Consider the following 15,364-nt stretch of genomic DNA (forward strand, 5'->3'; position numbering starts at 1 on the left):
CAGCTAGACGGTGAGATAATATTATGTAGATGAACCCCTTAAGTTAATAGTAGTTTGTCACTGGACATGATTTTAGTCGCCATGTTTGTCACAATCGTTAGTGTTAGAGAGCAGCAGCTACATTCGTGTGTTTTTGAAACCACAAAGGTTTTAATTTCATTGGAATAAGGTTAGTAAACCAATATTTATTACCTATCATAGTTATTGTTCGTGTTTTGAATGTTTAATATATATCATTGGCACATGTCACAGTATACACAACAGAATGTCAACATGAACATCTAATTTATCTTTATAGTTTGACTTCATTACTCTCATTATTTTATCTTTATAAATTTTATGTTTTTAAATGACGTCATTGGGCTTCAAGTTGTTATGTTATCATTTATTGACTGGCTGCCAGTTTGATTCAACTACCATTGAATATATAAATATTTATAAAGATGAAGGGAATCCCTTTGTCGCGTTGAGAGTATATTTACGATCGAAAGTGATTGTATGCATTACGGCCTCTCTAAATCACGATGTAAACTATGTTTATTCTATCCCCAGGAGACTGTGTTTAAAATACAACTTGTATATTTATACATAATATGACTGTTTATACACCAATAAAATAACGTAACTACATATATTAGAATTTTTCTTGTACAAAAATTAAACTTTTATTGAAACATATAACAGATTTAAAATTAGTGTTGTAGAAAAACTGATGATTATCCTAATTTAAATATTGAAAATTATAGAAATGAAGCAGCTGAAGAAAAGAATATAAAAAAACTGAAAAACTAAACTGAAAAAAAGAGAATTTAATTTCTACATTTTTAAGGAATGAGTTATTCAAGTTAAAGTGAATATTGGTCAGCGCTAAAAAACTTCTGAAATCCAAAACGAAAACCAAGCCAAATTATCCATTACTGGTAACAAATAGTTTAACCAAAAATCAATTAAAAACTAGAAAATCTGAAAGAAAAGTAAATAACAAATGAGATTCATAATCTCAGTATACTGTAGAATACTTTATTTTCGCTTGGAATTTATTTTCGCTGAATGGATGATTCCGTGAAAATAAAATCCAGCGAATATACTTTTTTCCCTCTATTTCACATTAAATTCATCAAAAATCAGTGAAAATAAGTTCCATACAAAACGCCCAAAAAGCCTTTTCAGCGAAAATTAATTCCAGCGAAAATAAAGTATTCCACAGTATAATGAAACTACATTGTATTAACAAATTTCCTCATAGCCTGAAATCAAGCCATTCAGAGTGCTCTTTCCAGTGCACTCAAGAATGGCCTGCTGATTCGCTACATAAATACAAAACTGGCCTAACATTCTGTGTCATCACTGATGACTATAACAACTATAAGGCCCACCTACAGCATTTAAGACCGATTCACTAGTCTATTATTCATAGATTCATCTAGTCCTTATTGGCTGAATAGATCATCGCTGTCATCATAGAAATTGTATATTTCATTTTTTTCTTCTTTCACTGTTTTGTTAGATTCTATCACACTGGCTTCTGTCTCTGTCACACTGGCTTCTGTCTCTGTCACACTGGCTTCTGTCTCTGTCACACTGGCTTCTGTCTCTGTCACACTGGCTTCTGGCTCTGTCACACTGGCTTCTGGCTCATCACTGCTTTTGGTATAAATATCCAGGATTTCATACATTTTAGCACATTCATGTGTGTTAGTGGTTTCTTCCATCAAATAAATACAATTGGTATAGTGTTCTATGCATGATTTTACTGCACTCACTGAAATATAAAAAAAAAGATTAAGCTGTTATTACAATGATAAACTATATTAAAGTATGCTCTCATTGATACCTGAAATTGTTAGAATGGGTTCTATACAAACTACATCTACCCACTGTTAGTCAGTTTTGAATTGTGATTCAAATGAAATGTAATTGGGCATGAATCGACTCTCGAGTAATGCTCAAAATTTTCAATGGATATCTTTCTACTAATAAGGTGTGAGGTAAGTATGGCTTAATGTAGTGAATTAATTATTAATCATAGTTTATAATATTTTTGCTATTTAGTTAGTGAAGACATTTCTATTAGGTTAATGTGAAGAAACATACCATTTCCAACATTAACACATAATACAGTACCACCAGGTTTAGTATATACTTTCAACAGTTGATCCATTAAATCTTTTTTCAACCACAGATTTGTTTTCTGCACATCATCAGGGACTTTATATTCTGTTTTGTGTATCAATATACAAGTTTCTATTATATTCACAAAAACACCATGTTTTGCTGTAAAAAAACAAACAAATAATAAATAAATAATTATCAGAACTAGTTCTCAATCCAAGTAATGTAAACCTTGAAAATATAAATGAAGAATCATTAAAAAAATACTTATTCTCCCACTACCAGTACATTAATATTTTTTGCAAAATATGTCAAACATATCTTTAAGTGGTGAAGTTGTAATTTATTGATTTAATTCACATTCATCAATGTAGCATGCAAAAATGATTTTGAACTCCTCCACATTGCTCTATGACAGAAATGAAAGTTTGAAAAACAAAACAAGCCAATTTGAGACGTACATGTATGAAGTAACAATATTTCTGGTATATAGATACCTAAACATCAAATTATAAATGATTATCTAAGCCTCAAAACATTTACAAAATATTACGGGCAAGTTGACATTACATTTTTATAAGTTAATACTTTCACATCAATCTCCATAAAAAAACTTTCTAGCAAGCAAGCAAGCAAGATTCTGCAATTATTACCTTAACATTTTCACCACCAGACTTTCTCACCCTAATTTGTCTGCATTTTTTTTCTTTAATATTTATTAATATTTCTTGAAATGAAACCTAATTTTTGAGCCAACAGACACTTTGAGTTTATTTTCAGTGTTTATTAATAACAATATGGCTATTTTTGTCCCAATCTTCACTATAAATGGGACTATTTTATGAATTTGTTATGAACAGAAGAAACTGGTGGTGAAAAGTTTAAAACACTTGTGTGTTATGATGTGAATGCGTGGCAGTTTTATCTTGGTTGGGGGGTGGGGTGGATTTTGTAAATGCCAGAGATCTCTAACATTAATGCAAATTATGACAATGAGTTTGCTGGATTGTAATTAAAACTGCTTACCTTTTTTATTGATCAGACATTGTAAATATACGACATCATAAGAAAAACCACATTCAGTCACTCTGTCTATCAAGCATCCTATCATTTTTGGTGGGATTATCAAACATGAGGTGAAGTTCCGGCCATTTGATAGTGCTTCTGCCATGTCCAAAACAAAAAACACATCTTCTTTGGCACATCCCTAAAAAAAAAAATTATTGGTTCAAGAAATATATCATTGTTTGTTATAAAATAGTTTAATAAACAGTTATTTAAAGTTCAAAGGTGAATGGCAAATACAATATCATCTTACCTCATTAAAATTTGAAACTAGTAAATCTATACCATTATAGTTTCTTTCCGTTGTCCTTATTGAGTCCATGATATTATTTGATTCACTAGAAGATGATCCATTGACAATGTATACCACTTCATTGTCATGACGTAATGCAATTACATCAATATCTTTGTTGGTAGCAACTTTACCTGTTTGTGTCATTATATTTCGTTTTTCCATTGTTAATGCATCAAGTGCAAATGCATTAAAAGTAACTATGAAATACCTTGTTAACTGACAACTTAAAAGTTGAAACATGGCGAGGTGTTGTGCTATGAATGCCATAACGATTCATGTTAAGTTTCTTGAAATCCCAAATAAAAAATCACGTTGCTGGTTGAGAGAAATCGGCAGAAGAACTAGCCTGAAAATGGAGACACGTATTTTTCTCTCACTGGGTTATTGAAAACAAACACATGTCACTGGCACAGGAGTGATCGAAATAGTGGTTTTGAGTGATACAGTTTGGGGATACAACGGGTACTAACTATTATTAAATTCAAATCTATACCACATTGTATTGTTCGCGGACGAAACTTTTTGTGTCCAATATTAAATAACTGACTTTACGTAATTAGGCCACACTGATTTAATTTTATGGATGACATCCTCTGGAGACCCCAAAACTAATGCGAGAGGGCGAAAAAAAATGCTGCAAAAACCACAGGACTACGGAGCTGGTATTACGAATTGAACCACAGAACACAGTGTATCAAGGCGGAATGTACATATCACTACATTATGACAATAACTAACAAAACATTGAAATGAAACAGAAATGTCCTTGCTTGCTCCTCTCTACACACCTGTTGTTAGCTTTAACTGTGTTGTCAGGTGAAATCTGGGCTCTCTCTGGAATTTGCTAGGTAATAGTAAATTTACTAATCAAGAAAAAAAGTATTAGTAAACTTTGTCTGGAAACTGCGGTTTCTCGTCGTGAAAAATACTCGTCGAGCAGTTGTCTGCTCCGTTTCGACGTAGTCTCCATTTTCAATAAATAAACAAATCACGTGTTTTGATAAGGGCGACATGAAACCGTCCCATACTGAGAGTAAAGTTGCGGGGTATCTTGAAACACATGTCGACTAAACTACGCATGTGCGATGACACCAAAATAACTTTAGAGTGGAAAAATACATTCAGTGGCAGTTCCGTGTTGATCGCGATCACCATGTAGCAATTGTTGCAATCTTAGAAGTAACAGGACATTGTTTAACTTTAAAGTGGCAATCACTCAAACCGTAACACGCGTGATGATCACAGTCGAGTCTTGAAAATTAAATGAGGGTATTTTGTACAAAATGTGTTCGTAAATCCTACTAATAGATATTTATTTTGTTCGTAAATCTTGTCCAAATTTCGTAATTTACGACATTTGCGAGCGACAGCGAGAGCACAGGAAATGAAGCCTACATGTTAACCCTGCAAGTATGTCTAGTGTCTAGGGATCTCAACCTCAAGTATCAAAAAAAAAAAAAAAAAAAAAAGATCTCTTGCACTCCTCTACACCCCACACATCGATCTCTTCAACAATAGGTCTTTTCTTCCTTCTCAGCTATCACATCCCTCGGCCACCATACACCTCCACTTCTATCCCATTTCTCTCATCGTTGCATCGCGGGACAGCCACCCTGGACAATATGTCCTTATAGCCGTGTAAACATCATATCTCCCTGGCCGACGTCATTTGCGTACCAGTCTACAACAATCCCTCCATTTTTCCTCTGAACTTTTATGCTCACGTATTTTGGTGGCGTAGTCGCCATGTTGGAATTCCCGACAACACAGTACGCATGCGCAGAAGATCATTTACGACACAACTGACACGTTTTGAGGTAGTCCAAAACAAGTTTTACGAAAAGCCGGCGTTTTGCGACAATATGAGTTGGCAAGTTCCAGACTGAAAACCGATCTGTGGAGACTCGTCGAAGGAGATTTTTTTTGTTTTTTGAGAACAGGCGAAAACTAATGCGCGCGCGGATGTCATCCATAAAATTAAGTCAGTGTGGCCTTATTATAAAAGCAATATATTACAATGTTGAAATTTTTAGAGCCGGTACAACGCTGTAAACAAATTTGCGTAATTAGAAAAGCAGCGCACTAAGTAAACGATCTTTAATATAATATACCAGTTTGCGTAATTACAGCACCGTCAATAACAATTTTACAAGATCGACGCGCGGAGGGGGGGGGGGCTACTTCCACATTAAATGGGTAAGGGTGTGAAGCCCACCTCTCGTAAACCATACTCACTTCTAAACCATTTTTTTTCTATGTATATACCCACTTCTAAACAAAAGTGTTTTTAGCGAAAAAAACACCCAGCTCACAAATTTCGCAACCAGTGAGCGCATCCGGCCGATGCAAGTTATTCAGCCTTTTCCGGTATTTGGCCTTGAATATAAGGACCTGTGAAAAATGGAATAAATGCTACACACTTCTAAACCAAACCATTGATAAATGACCACCCACTTCTAAACAAAATAACATGAAATGACACCCCAATCGGGCGGCACATACCCGTATGTATGGGGGCGGAGCATGAGAGAAAAAGATTGCTAAGGTAACGCGCCTGTTCAGTGCGTGACTTGGGGTCAAAATTCAGTCAACACACACTAGATGTCAGCATCGCCGCGCAGTAAGTTACGCAATGAAGTACTTAAAGTACCAAAATGATGTCGTTGATCACTCAGTCTTCTGTAAACTATTATAGACTAGTTTCCAAGCTTTTGGTGCAGCCAATTTTTTTTTTAAGTTTTTTGGCAATATAATAATCTTTTTAATTTCCCAGTCCTTTCTGTTCATTCATGGTCTTGACAATAATTGTGAATTGCTGTGCGAGTCTATCGTACTCGACCGCGGTCAGACGGCGTCGTGAAATCTATGCATAAAAGGCGGGCGACCTGCGGCCGTTTGATTTCCCACTCTCCCCACGGTTAACCGTGTCTCCCATAAGCTAGCGATTTGTGAGAATGGTTATTAATATATTACCCGATGTACTTGTAAATCGGACAGTCATACCGAAATTGTGTTGAAACATTTTGGGGGCAGTAAGTAACGTCAGAATATTGTTTAAAATGAAATATTCCATCCCAATCAAATCTAGGTCAAAGGGTCAAATTGCGTGCATATAATTATAGATAGTTAAAAACTAAATATATTTGAATTTTTGACGGCTATTCAACGTTTGTGCAAACCAGAATAAAAAAGGTAGTGTATACAATAGCGATATGGCTGAGATATCATGGCATTTGTTTACAATGTTGTACCGGCTCTAATATTGGACACAGATAAAGTTACGTTCGCGAACGATACAGAGTGGTAGAGATTTGAAGAGCCGTTCAGAATTTATAATAGTTAACACTCGTTGTGTCCCCAAACATTTTGACCACTCCTGTGCCAGTGACCAGTGTTTGGGCGAGCGGTTGGTGTTTTCAATAAGCGAGCGAAAGAAAAAAAAACAATAAAAATGCGGTCGTTTTTCGGTCGGAAAATACAGTGCGGTCGGAAATTAAGCGATCGATTAAAAAGTTGAAAGTTGGGCGAAATGAGTACTGTAGTTCAAGTGATGTTAGCATTTTCTAATTTAGTTTTAACTCGTACAATATTTATTTACTCACTGTTTACTATCCTCGGGGGCGGAGCTACGTCACGGACGCTCTACGTTGCTAAGACGCGCACCACTGTACCACGTATTTCTATGGGCTTTGTGCGCGCTGCTGTGGAACACCAGTGGAGCCGGTGAAAACTCAAGAAAACAACACAAACTCGACTTTGAAGTAATCCTGAACAACCAAATTCATCTATGTTACACACGTAGGGCTAATCTTGTTACACTGTTCAGGGGACTCTCAACAACCATCGCAAAGTACCGTTTTCTGTGAGTTTTTGGTCTTTGTTTTCACCGCGAAGGTTGCCAGGCGGTAGAAAATGCCCGGATGTGCGCCCCCGAAGATAGCGCTGTACGTGTCTTCACTTTCAGGTTAGTCCTTCTGCCGATTTCTCGCAACCAACCACGTGATTTTTTATTTGGGATTTCAAGAAACTTAACATGAATCGTTATGACACAACTCGCCATGTTTCTACTTTTAAGTTGTCAGTTAACAAGGTCTTTCATAGTAGCATTTCTATGGGATTGCCGTACTAGAATGAATGGGTTCAATTATCAGTGTTCACTGATGACATCATCTGACTGTCCCTCTAGAGGCGAAATGACGCCAGGCAAAGGGGACGTTTGTCGTCTGCTTCACAGCCCGTTTTATACCCGATATTTCGCAGCACATGCAAGTTGTTTTTATCGACAGAATTCATTCATAGATCTCAAATTTCATGTACAGAGTTAGACTGGCGCAGTCGGGGCGATTAATTTGTTTTTGTAGTTTAAATAAAATTAAAAAAAATCGCGAAATGGAGGTGTTAGCGCGAAATCCCTGTGACTGTGAAATCACCCCGACTGGTTTATTCTGCATGGCCCTCTATCGACACTGCAGGAACCCGTCGATTTTTCAACGGGTAATTATGTTAATAAGTGTTCTAACTGACAATCATCTAAGCCAACCACAACGTCTCTTCAACTGACCTCTGACGGAGAAGACGTCGGCTGATTGTAGCAGCCGATTTTTTTGTCAATTCTACGACAGTAGGAGTTACATTTCTACATTGTGATGAATAAGAAACGACGACTACGACAAACTCGAATTTCAACGTGCCGCCATGTTGGGTCTGCAGTGTGACCTTTACCATGTTGACCTCATTATGCACGTATTTCCGCGCCCACTTCATTATAATATGTGCTCATGAATATTTAATAGCAATGAATTTCCTGCAGAATAAACCAGTCGGGGTGATTTCGCGCTAACACCTCCATTTGGCGATTTTTTTTATTACAAAACAAATTAATCACCCTGACTGCGCCAGTCTAGTACAGAGTGTCAAAAGCCACACCTCTGCTCCCCTTTTAATTAGGCATTTTGGATTCTCAAAAATAATCATTTATTGTTAATGTTTTGTACTAATTTTTATATATTTATATGAAATAAATACTCATACTAGCAACTAAATTGTTTTGACACTATAATAAATAGGTGAAACCTGATACCAGTAATACTAGTAAAACTTTTGCTACCTTACTCCACCAGTCACTGTCCTGAGGTTGCCTCACCTGGCCTCTTACTGTAAACTGGAGAAAATTTAAATAAAGATGTGCACATCTGACAAACCACGATGACGTTGACCTAAATTTGATAATCAAACTGTAGAGCAGCCCCCTGCCTGCCCATGTGAATATTATATACCAGTAACAATTCTCCCTCAAAATATGGACAACACACCCTTAAAAAACAACAACTCAACTCTAATTGCCCTTGCAAATAAGAAAAATATTTGTAACTTGTCTTTATATTAGCTATATTCAACTTGTTGGGCATTTTCCCTTGTTTTTCTGATATATTAACAGGGGCGGATACAGGATTTTTTTATGGGGGGGGGGGGTTTGTCCAAACTTGAAAATCGCCAGACAAAGTTAATGATTTTTGTTATATTATATAAAAAGAAATTAATAAATTTTGCAACGGTGGGGGGGGGGGGCCTTCCCCTATATCCGCCACTGATTGATCAGACAGTAATGTGCATGCAATCTGAATTCCCAGCGTCGAGATGGCTCAGCCAACTCTTGTTTTGGGTTGTTTTTGTTTGCTGGTGGAGCCAACTAAACAAGTACACCAACTAAAGTCAAATGAAGCTTAGAAAGAACTCTTGTGTGACAAAGGATTTAGCATGGCTGATAGACAAATGACTTAGAAAATATGTATTAGTTTTTAAGGTGTAAATAGAAAACAGTTTAATGAAAATAAGAAAAATCATTCATTTCATTTATTATTTTGTATTCGCGGCGGGAAAGTTTACTCCATACGGTGTGTGGTGGCGCTGTACATTTGGTATGATTCAGTTGGCCGGGGTTTGTATGTAACTTTAATAAGTTACCATGGAGGTCCCTAGATCTAGTACGTCGATGATATATCAATGCATATTCTTTTATTTCAAAAATATTTTTAAAGTTAAATATTGAGAAACATTTTATTGATCGACAACCTGCAACCTGACCTGTAACCTGCGTTTTGTTGCTGCCGTGGACCACACGTGTCAACCCATTTTCGGGATTGACCAGGAAACAGAATTCGATGCGAATCCATCACTGTTGTCACTATTGAGGCATATATGTTAGTGCGTTGGCAGATGTTGTTGGCCCTCAAAATGTAATCGCTGCCTCTCGTGACAGTGGTAGCGTGATTGCTTTTCTAGATTCGTTGCAATCGGTGGAGCAGGTATGTACACTTGGTGTTCAAACAATAGGTGATTGTTTTCTTCATGTTGAGCCTCTATTATATAGAGGGACTGTGAACCAAGGTAACACTGTCTGGTGTTCCACCGTTTATTACAAACGCTGCCCTTGAGGCAGAACTACAAACATATGGGCGTGTGTTGAGGTCTGAGTAATTCCCCTGGGTTGTAAAATACCTCAGCTCAAACATGTCAAATCATTTCGCAGACAAGTCTACATGATTTGCAGTGATAAAATTGATGGTGTCATAAATGTTACACACGAGCAACATATCTACGGAATTTATTTGTCTACAGATGAAATTGTTTATAACAAATGCCACAAAAAAGGCCACATAAGACGCAACTGTCGACAAAATGACGGAACATTAAACATACATACCAGTAGTGGTGAAACAGAAATGGAAACAACTGATACACAAATCTCACAACCAGAAACTAATAATGAAATCAACGAAACCGATACGAATGTACGAACTAATGATAAACAAATGGAAATTTCTCACACAGAAACAGAGTGTGAGTAATATTGATGAAGTACAAAACAATGCTAAACAAGCTAAAAACGAAAACATAAACGATGAAGGTCAAAATGAAATGCATGCCGATCAAAGTCAAAATATTACTGAAAAAAACGAAGCTGCTGATGGATGTAAAACTAAAACTGATGAAAATAAATCTACTAAACGCAAAATTGATATCAATACAAACAAAAATATAGCTCATAAAACTAAAACTAATGTAAACGACATTGATCAAACTAACCTCACTGACACTGGCGCGCGTGCTTATTGTGATGCAAATGAATCTGCTGATAACAATGAAACTAATAACATAATAGTTCAAGTCAAATTGACTGGTTTTGATCTTGCAATGTCAGTCGATGATTCAATTGGTGTTAGTACTGGTGAGGACAGGGTTCCAACCCCTGACTCTATCTCTACGCTTGGTGGGGGTGCTGGGCCTTCATTTTATGGTGACAGGGATTCGGAGGTTTCTCCTGAGGTCATTAATGTCTTTGACAAAAAGATTGTTGACCCTCCAGACAAGGATGACGTTGATTCTGTTTGCTCGGATATTTCTGATATATCGCAACTGATGCAAAATGATCAAGCAAAAGAAAGAACACTGTCCGATGAGTCTATTAAGCTTTTTCTAAATGATTCACACAACTCGAAAAGAATTGTAGAACACGCGATGGAGTTTTGTTCTGACCTCAGGCTATTAGCGTAAAAAAATACTGAAATGCCCAGAAAAGAAAAAAAAGAGTCCAACGAATGACATCTAAGTTGGAAAAGCACTATATAAATGTAACTAAAACATTGTTGATGACGAAAGCAATAAGAAACCGGCAGATGAAATACTTAAAGGGCGGCAGTCGTCGTGCTGCGTCCTGTTCGATATGGGACTCATAGCGACGTATACAACGCGTGTAAAATACATTGTTTATTTACATGAAATTCGAACACGCGCTGCGCGACGACCACCGCGCTTTAATGTAAGACGTGGTATCACAAATAATGGTGAACTCGGTAAAAAAGGTAAATAAATTCAATTACAATGATAGTACATTGCACAGAAATCATAGCCATCCATGTAATGGCAATTAATATAGGAAAACTCTCTGTTTTCCTATATCTTGAGCTTGATTACAATTTAGGATTTTGACTGAGATTTAGCCAGCCAATGAGATTGTTTAAATTTCAACCAATCAGCTCGTTTATCTTTTCACCAATTATGTCCAAGGCCATATTCATTGTAACCATTCATGTACAAGGCCAATATTTACTTTGAGAATATAAATAGGAGACGTTTGTTCGTTAGTTAGTTTTTAGGTCATTTTGTTCGTTCATAGTTCGTTCAATAAAGTCATCTATTGCAGTCCATACGCGGTTTATTCTTCCATTCCTGAACTTGAACTTACTCTTCTTAACAATTCTTACAATATCATGCCTTCTTAGGTGCTGTAAAAATAAAATAAAAAACTACATTAATCATCACACTGCCGTGTGTCTTGCTATTATTTTATGTTTCAATTTATTTTTGTCATATCTGATCAACGCAAGGATATCAAATAATATTAGTTGAACTGCCCTTTCCCTTGTACTAAAACATACCAGCTCTTTCATTGTGCATTATAATAAAGTTGAAATCTCTATTGGATATGTCAATTTGAGTGTTATGCGTCTTTCAACACTTGATTGTATTTTTTTCTTTCAAGCCACCATTAACCTAAATAAATGAGTCGTGATCGGGTCAAAGATGGCCGACCGACAAACATTTTTCGCTGAAAATGTTGTATTATATGCATGCTTTGTCAGTTGGTGTTCAAATTTGGTACATACATTATGCATGTTAGAATACTTGTCCTCGACGTTTTACAATCGGATCAAAAATAGCTGACTGGCGGCCTGCTTGCTTTTGGCCATACTACTATATCTCAAAGGTTTAGGGATCGTTTTCAATCATATTTGGCACATACATATAGAAACACATGTTCATGTCAGTTTGTTATATAATCAGATCAAAGATGGCCGACTGGCATCCATCTTCTTTTTTTGAAAATGTGATATCTTTGACAGGATTTGTCGGTTTTCAAATTTGATACAAACATTATACATTTTGAGATGCATGTCCATGATGATTCGTCACTTTTGGAATGGCATTATGGCCAATACAAAACGATGCTAAAAGCTATAATTTTTGGTCTAAATGCGGTGTTTTTTTAAAATTCCTGTCATTCTGCTTCCATTCACAGCTTGCAAAAACGTTCTTTAGAAGAAGAGACACATACACACATTGGACATTTTGTTGAAGGTTTATTTGTGTCAAGATGATATACAAAGCAATGATGAGCATTACCGCATGTTCCAGACTGTCACTGGTGAGGTTCGTCGCTCCCACTGTCGTCACTAGCAGACGATGGCAATCCACTTCACCCACCGATTCATCACTTAACCCACGATACAGCAGACTAGCAGAGTTTAAAAATGGGAACAATGTGAGTCGATTAATTTAATAACACTTGCATCGCTATAGAACGTTATAATATCAAAAGGTGGCGGCACACAATTTTGTACGGGTGGTGAGATCTGCTCACCATCCTTGGCCGATACCTTACTAGGGGGTCCGGGCGCATGCTCCTGCGGAAATGTTTTTAAATCTAGACCTTCTGAAACGCTATTTCCCGCATTTTTGAGGAGCAAGACAAACATTCTTCTTCAAGTGTGTCGCCACTGATTATGCATATATTTAATTAGCTAAACCCAATGGACATGTGTGAAATATTGTCTTACAAGTGATATAAAACAAGTGACAGTGTCAGATTATTTGATCATATTTATTGCTGTGCATTTTTTGAGATTGTGCTGGAAGTCCCTTTCCCATTCCTGCAGTATGTATAAGGGACGAGAGAGGAGCTGTACATGACATACATTTATAAATTGTTCAATCAATATGTTGTTGAGAATTGCCGATTATCAGTGTAAAATTAACTGCTACAGGTTTATATATAATATAATTAGACTTTCGATGCTTGTCCGCATCGAAAGCCTTTTGTTAGAGTCAAGTTTATTCTTATTCTTATTCTGCCGTTTATTAGCTCCGCTGTCGACTTTGTCCGTCGTCGTCCGGTGTCCGTCGTCCGTGTCAATGTTTTACTTTTTAGCTCCGCTGTCGACTTTGTCGAGCGGAGCTTATCATATGAGTGATTGTCCGTCGTCGTCGTCCGTCGTCGTCGTCCGTCGTCCGTCGTCCGTGTCAATGTTTTACTTTTTCAACTTCTTCTTGAAAACTACAAGCCTGAATGCTTTGATACTTGGTGTATATGTACCTTGGGTAGACCTCTCTTAGGTTTGTTCATTTCATGTTGATATCTTCAATTCTCTAATTTTGGTGAATATTTTTGTCATTTTTGGTAAAAAGTGATATTTTCGACTTCTTGTTAAAAACCGCAAGTGCAAATGCTTTGATAATACATATATAGGTACTACATGTGGACCTCTCTCAGATTTGTTCATTTTGTAATGATATCTTTAATTCTCTAATTTTGGTGAATATTTTTGTCATTTTTGGTAAAAAGTGATATTTTCGACTTCTTGTTAAAAACCGCAAGTCCAATTGCTTTGATACTACATATATAGGTACTACATGTGGACCTCTCTCAGATTTGTTCATTTCGTGATGATATCTTCAATTCTCTAATTTTGGTGAATATTTTTGTCATTTTTGGTAAAAAGTGATATTTTCGACTTCTTGTTAAAAACCGCAAGTCCGATTGCTTTGATATTACATATATAGGTACTACATGTGGACCTCTCTCAGATTTGTTTATTTTGTGATGATATCTTCAATTCTCTAATTTTGGTGAATATTTTTGTAATTTTTGGTAAAAAGTGATATTTTCGACTTCTTGTTAAAAACCAATAGTTCAATTGCTTTGATATTACATATATAGATACTACATATAGACCTTTCTCAGATTTGTTCATTTTGTGATGATATCTTCAGTTCTCTAATTTTGGTGAATATTTTTGTCATTTTTGGTAAAAAGTGATATTTTCGACTTCTTGTTGAAAACTGTAAGTCCGATTGCTTTGATATTACATATATAGGTACTACATGTGGACCTCTCTCAGATTTGTTCGTTTTGTGATGATATCTTCAATTCTCTAATTAATTTATTTTGGTGAATATTTTTGTAATTTTTTGGTAAAAAGTGATATTTTCGACTTCTTGTTAAAAACTGTAAGTCTGATTGCTTTGATACTATTCATATTGTTCATTTTCTAATCATGTCTTCAGTTCTTTAATTGAAATGTGCATTGCTAACAGCGGAGCTATCTCAGCCGATAGGCTGCTTGTTCGACTTCTTCTTGAAAACTACAAGCCTGAATGCTTTGATACTTGGTGAATATGTACCTTGGGTAGACCTCTCTCAGATTTGTTCATTTCATGATCATATCTTCAATTCTCTAATTTTGGTGAATATTTTTGTCATTTTTGGTAAAAAGTGAAATTTTCGACTTCTTGTTAAAAACCGCAAGTCCAATTGTTTTGATATTACGTATATAGATACTACATGTGGACCTCTCTCAAATTTGTTCATTTCATGATGATATCTTCAATTTTCTAATTTTGGTGAATATTTTTGTCATTTTTGGTAAAAAGTGATATTTTCAACTTCTTGTTAAAAACCGCAAGTCCAATTGCTTTGATATTACATGTATAGGTACTACATGTGGACCTCTCTCAGATTTGTTCATTTTGTAATGATATCTTTAATTCTCTAATTTTGGTAAATATTTTTGTCATTTTTGGTAAAAAGTGATATTATCGACATCTTGTTAAAAACGACAAGTCCAATTGCTTTGATATTACATATATAGGTACTACATATGGACCACTCTCTGATTTGTTCATTTTGTAATGATATCTTTAATTCTCTAATTTTGATGAATATTTTTGTCATTTGTGGTAAAAAGTGATATTTTCTTCTTGTTAAAAACCACAATCATTTATGGTTAAAAATTATATTTTTGAATTCTTGTTGAAGTCCCATTGCATTGATAC

At 35.9% G+C, this 15,364-nt stretch overlaps 2 protein-coding genes across 2 annotated transcripts in view; one reads left to right on the top strand and one right to left on the bottom strand.

Annotated features, from left to right (window-relative positions):
• LOC144352381 (uncharacterized) overlaps positions 1-15,364 on the top strand; it is a 37,914-nt gene continuing 22,550 nt past the window's right edge. The window contains exons 1-2 of the mRNA XM_085505112.1: positions 1-169; positions 12,552-12,794. Coding sequence (XP_085361238.1) covers positions 12,627-12,794 — 168 coding nt within the window. The 5' untranslated portion in view covers positions 1-169; positions 12,552-12,626. The remainder of the gene's footprint in view (positions 170-12,551; positions 12,795-15,364) is intronic.
• On the bottom strand, positions 2,324-3,634 carry LOC146736627 (uncharacterized). Its single transcript, XM_085505345.1, has 3 exons — positions 3,431-3,634; positions 3,139-3,319; positions 2,324-2,343 (listed from the first exon to the last, which is right to left on the bottom strand). Exons 1-3 carry the CDS (start codon positions 3,632-3,634, stop codon positions 2,324-2,326), a joined length of 405 nt encoding a protein of 134 aa, XP_085361471.1.

This window comes from Saccoglossus kowalevskii, chromosome 11 (genome assembly GCF_978046115.1).
Source record: "Saccoglossus kowalevskii chromosome 11, keSacKowa6.1, whole genome shotgun sequence".
Taxonomy (NCBI): Eukaryota; Metazoa; Hemichordata; class Enteropneusta; family Harrimaniidae; genus Saccoglossus; species Saccoglossus kowalevskii.

What these genes read in the sequence shown, in the direction of transcription:
- LOC146736627 (XM_085505345.1), bottom strand. Translation starts at nt 3,634, where the DNA reads ATGGAAAAACGAAATATAATGACACAAACAGGTAAAGTTGCTACCAAC. An exon ending in TAGTTTCAAATTTTAATGAG is followed by an intron (nt 3,320 to 3,430) that starts GTAAGATGATAT and finishes TTTTTTTTTTAG; the next exon opens with GGATGTGCCAAAGAAGATGT. An exon ending in ATGTCTGATCAATAAAAAAG is followed by an intron (nt 2,344 to 3,138) that starts GTAAGCAGTTTT and finishes TATATTTTCAAG; the next exon opens with GTTTACATTACTTGGATTGA.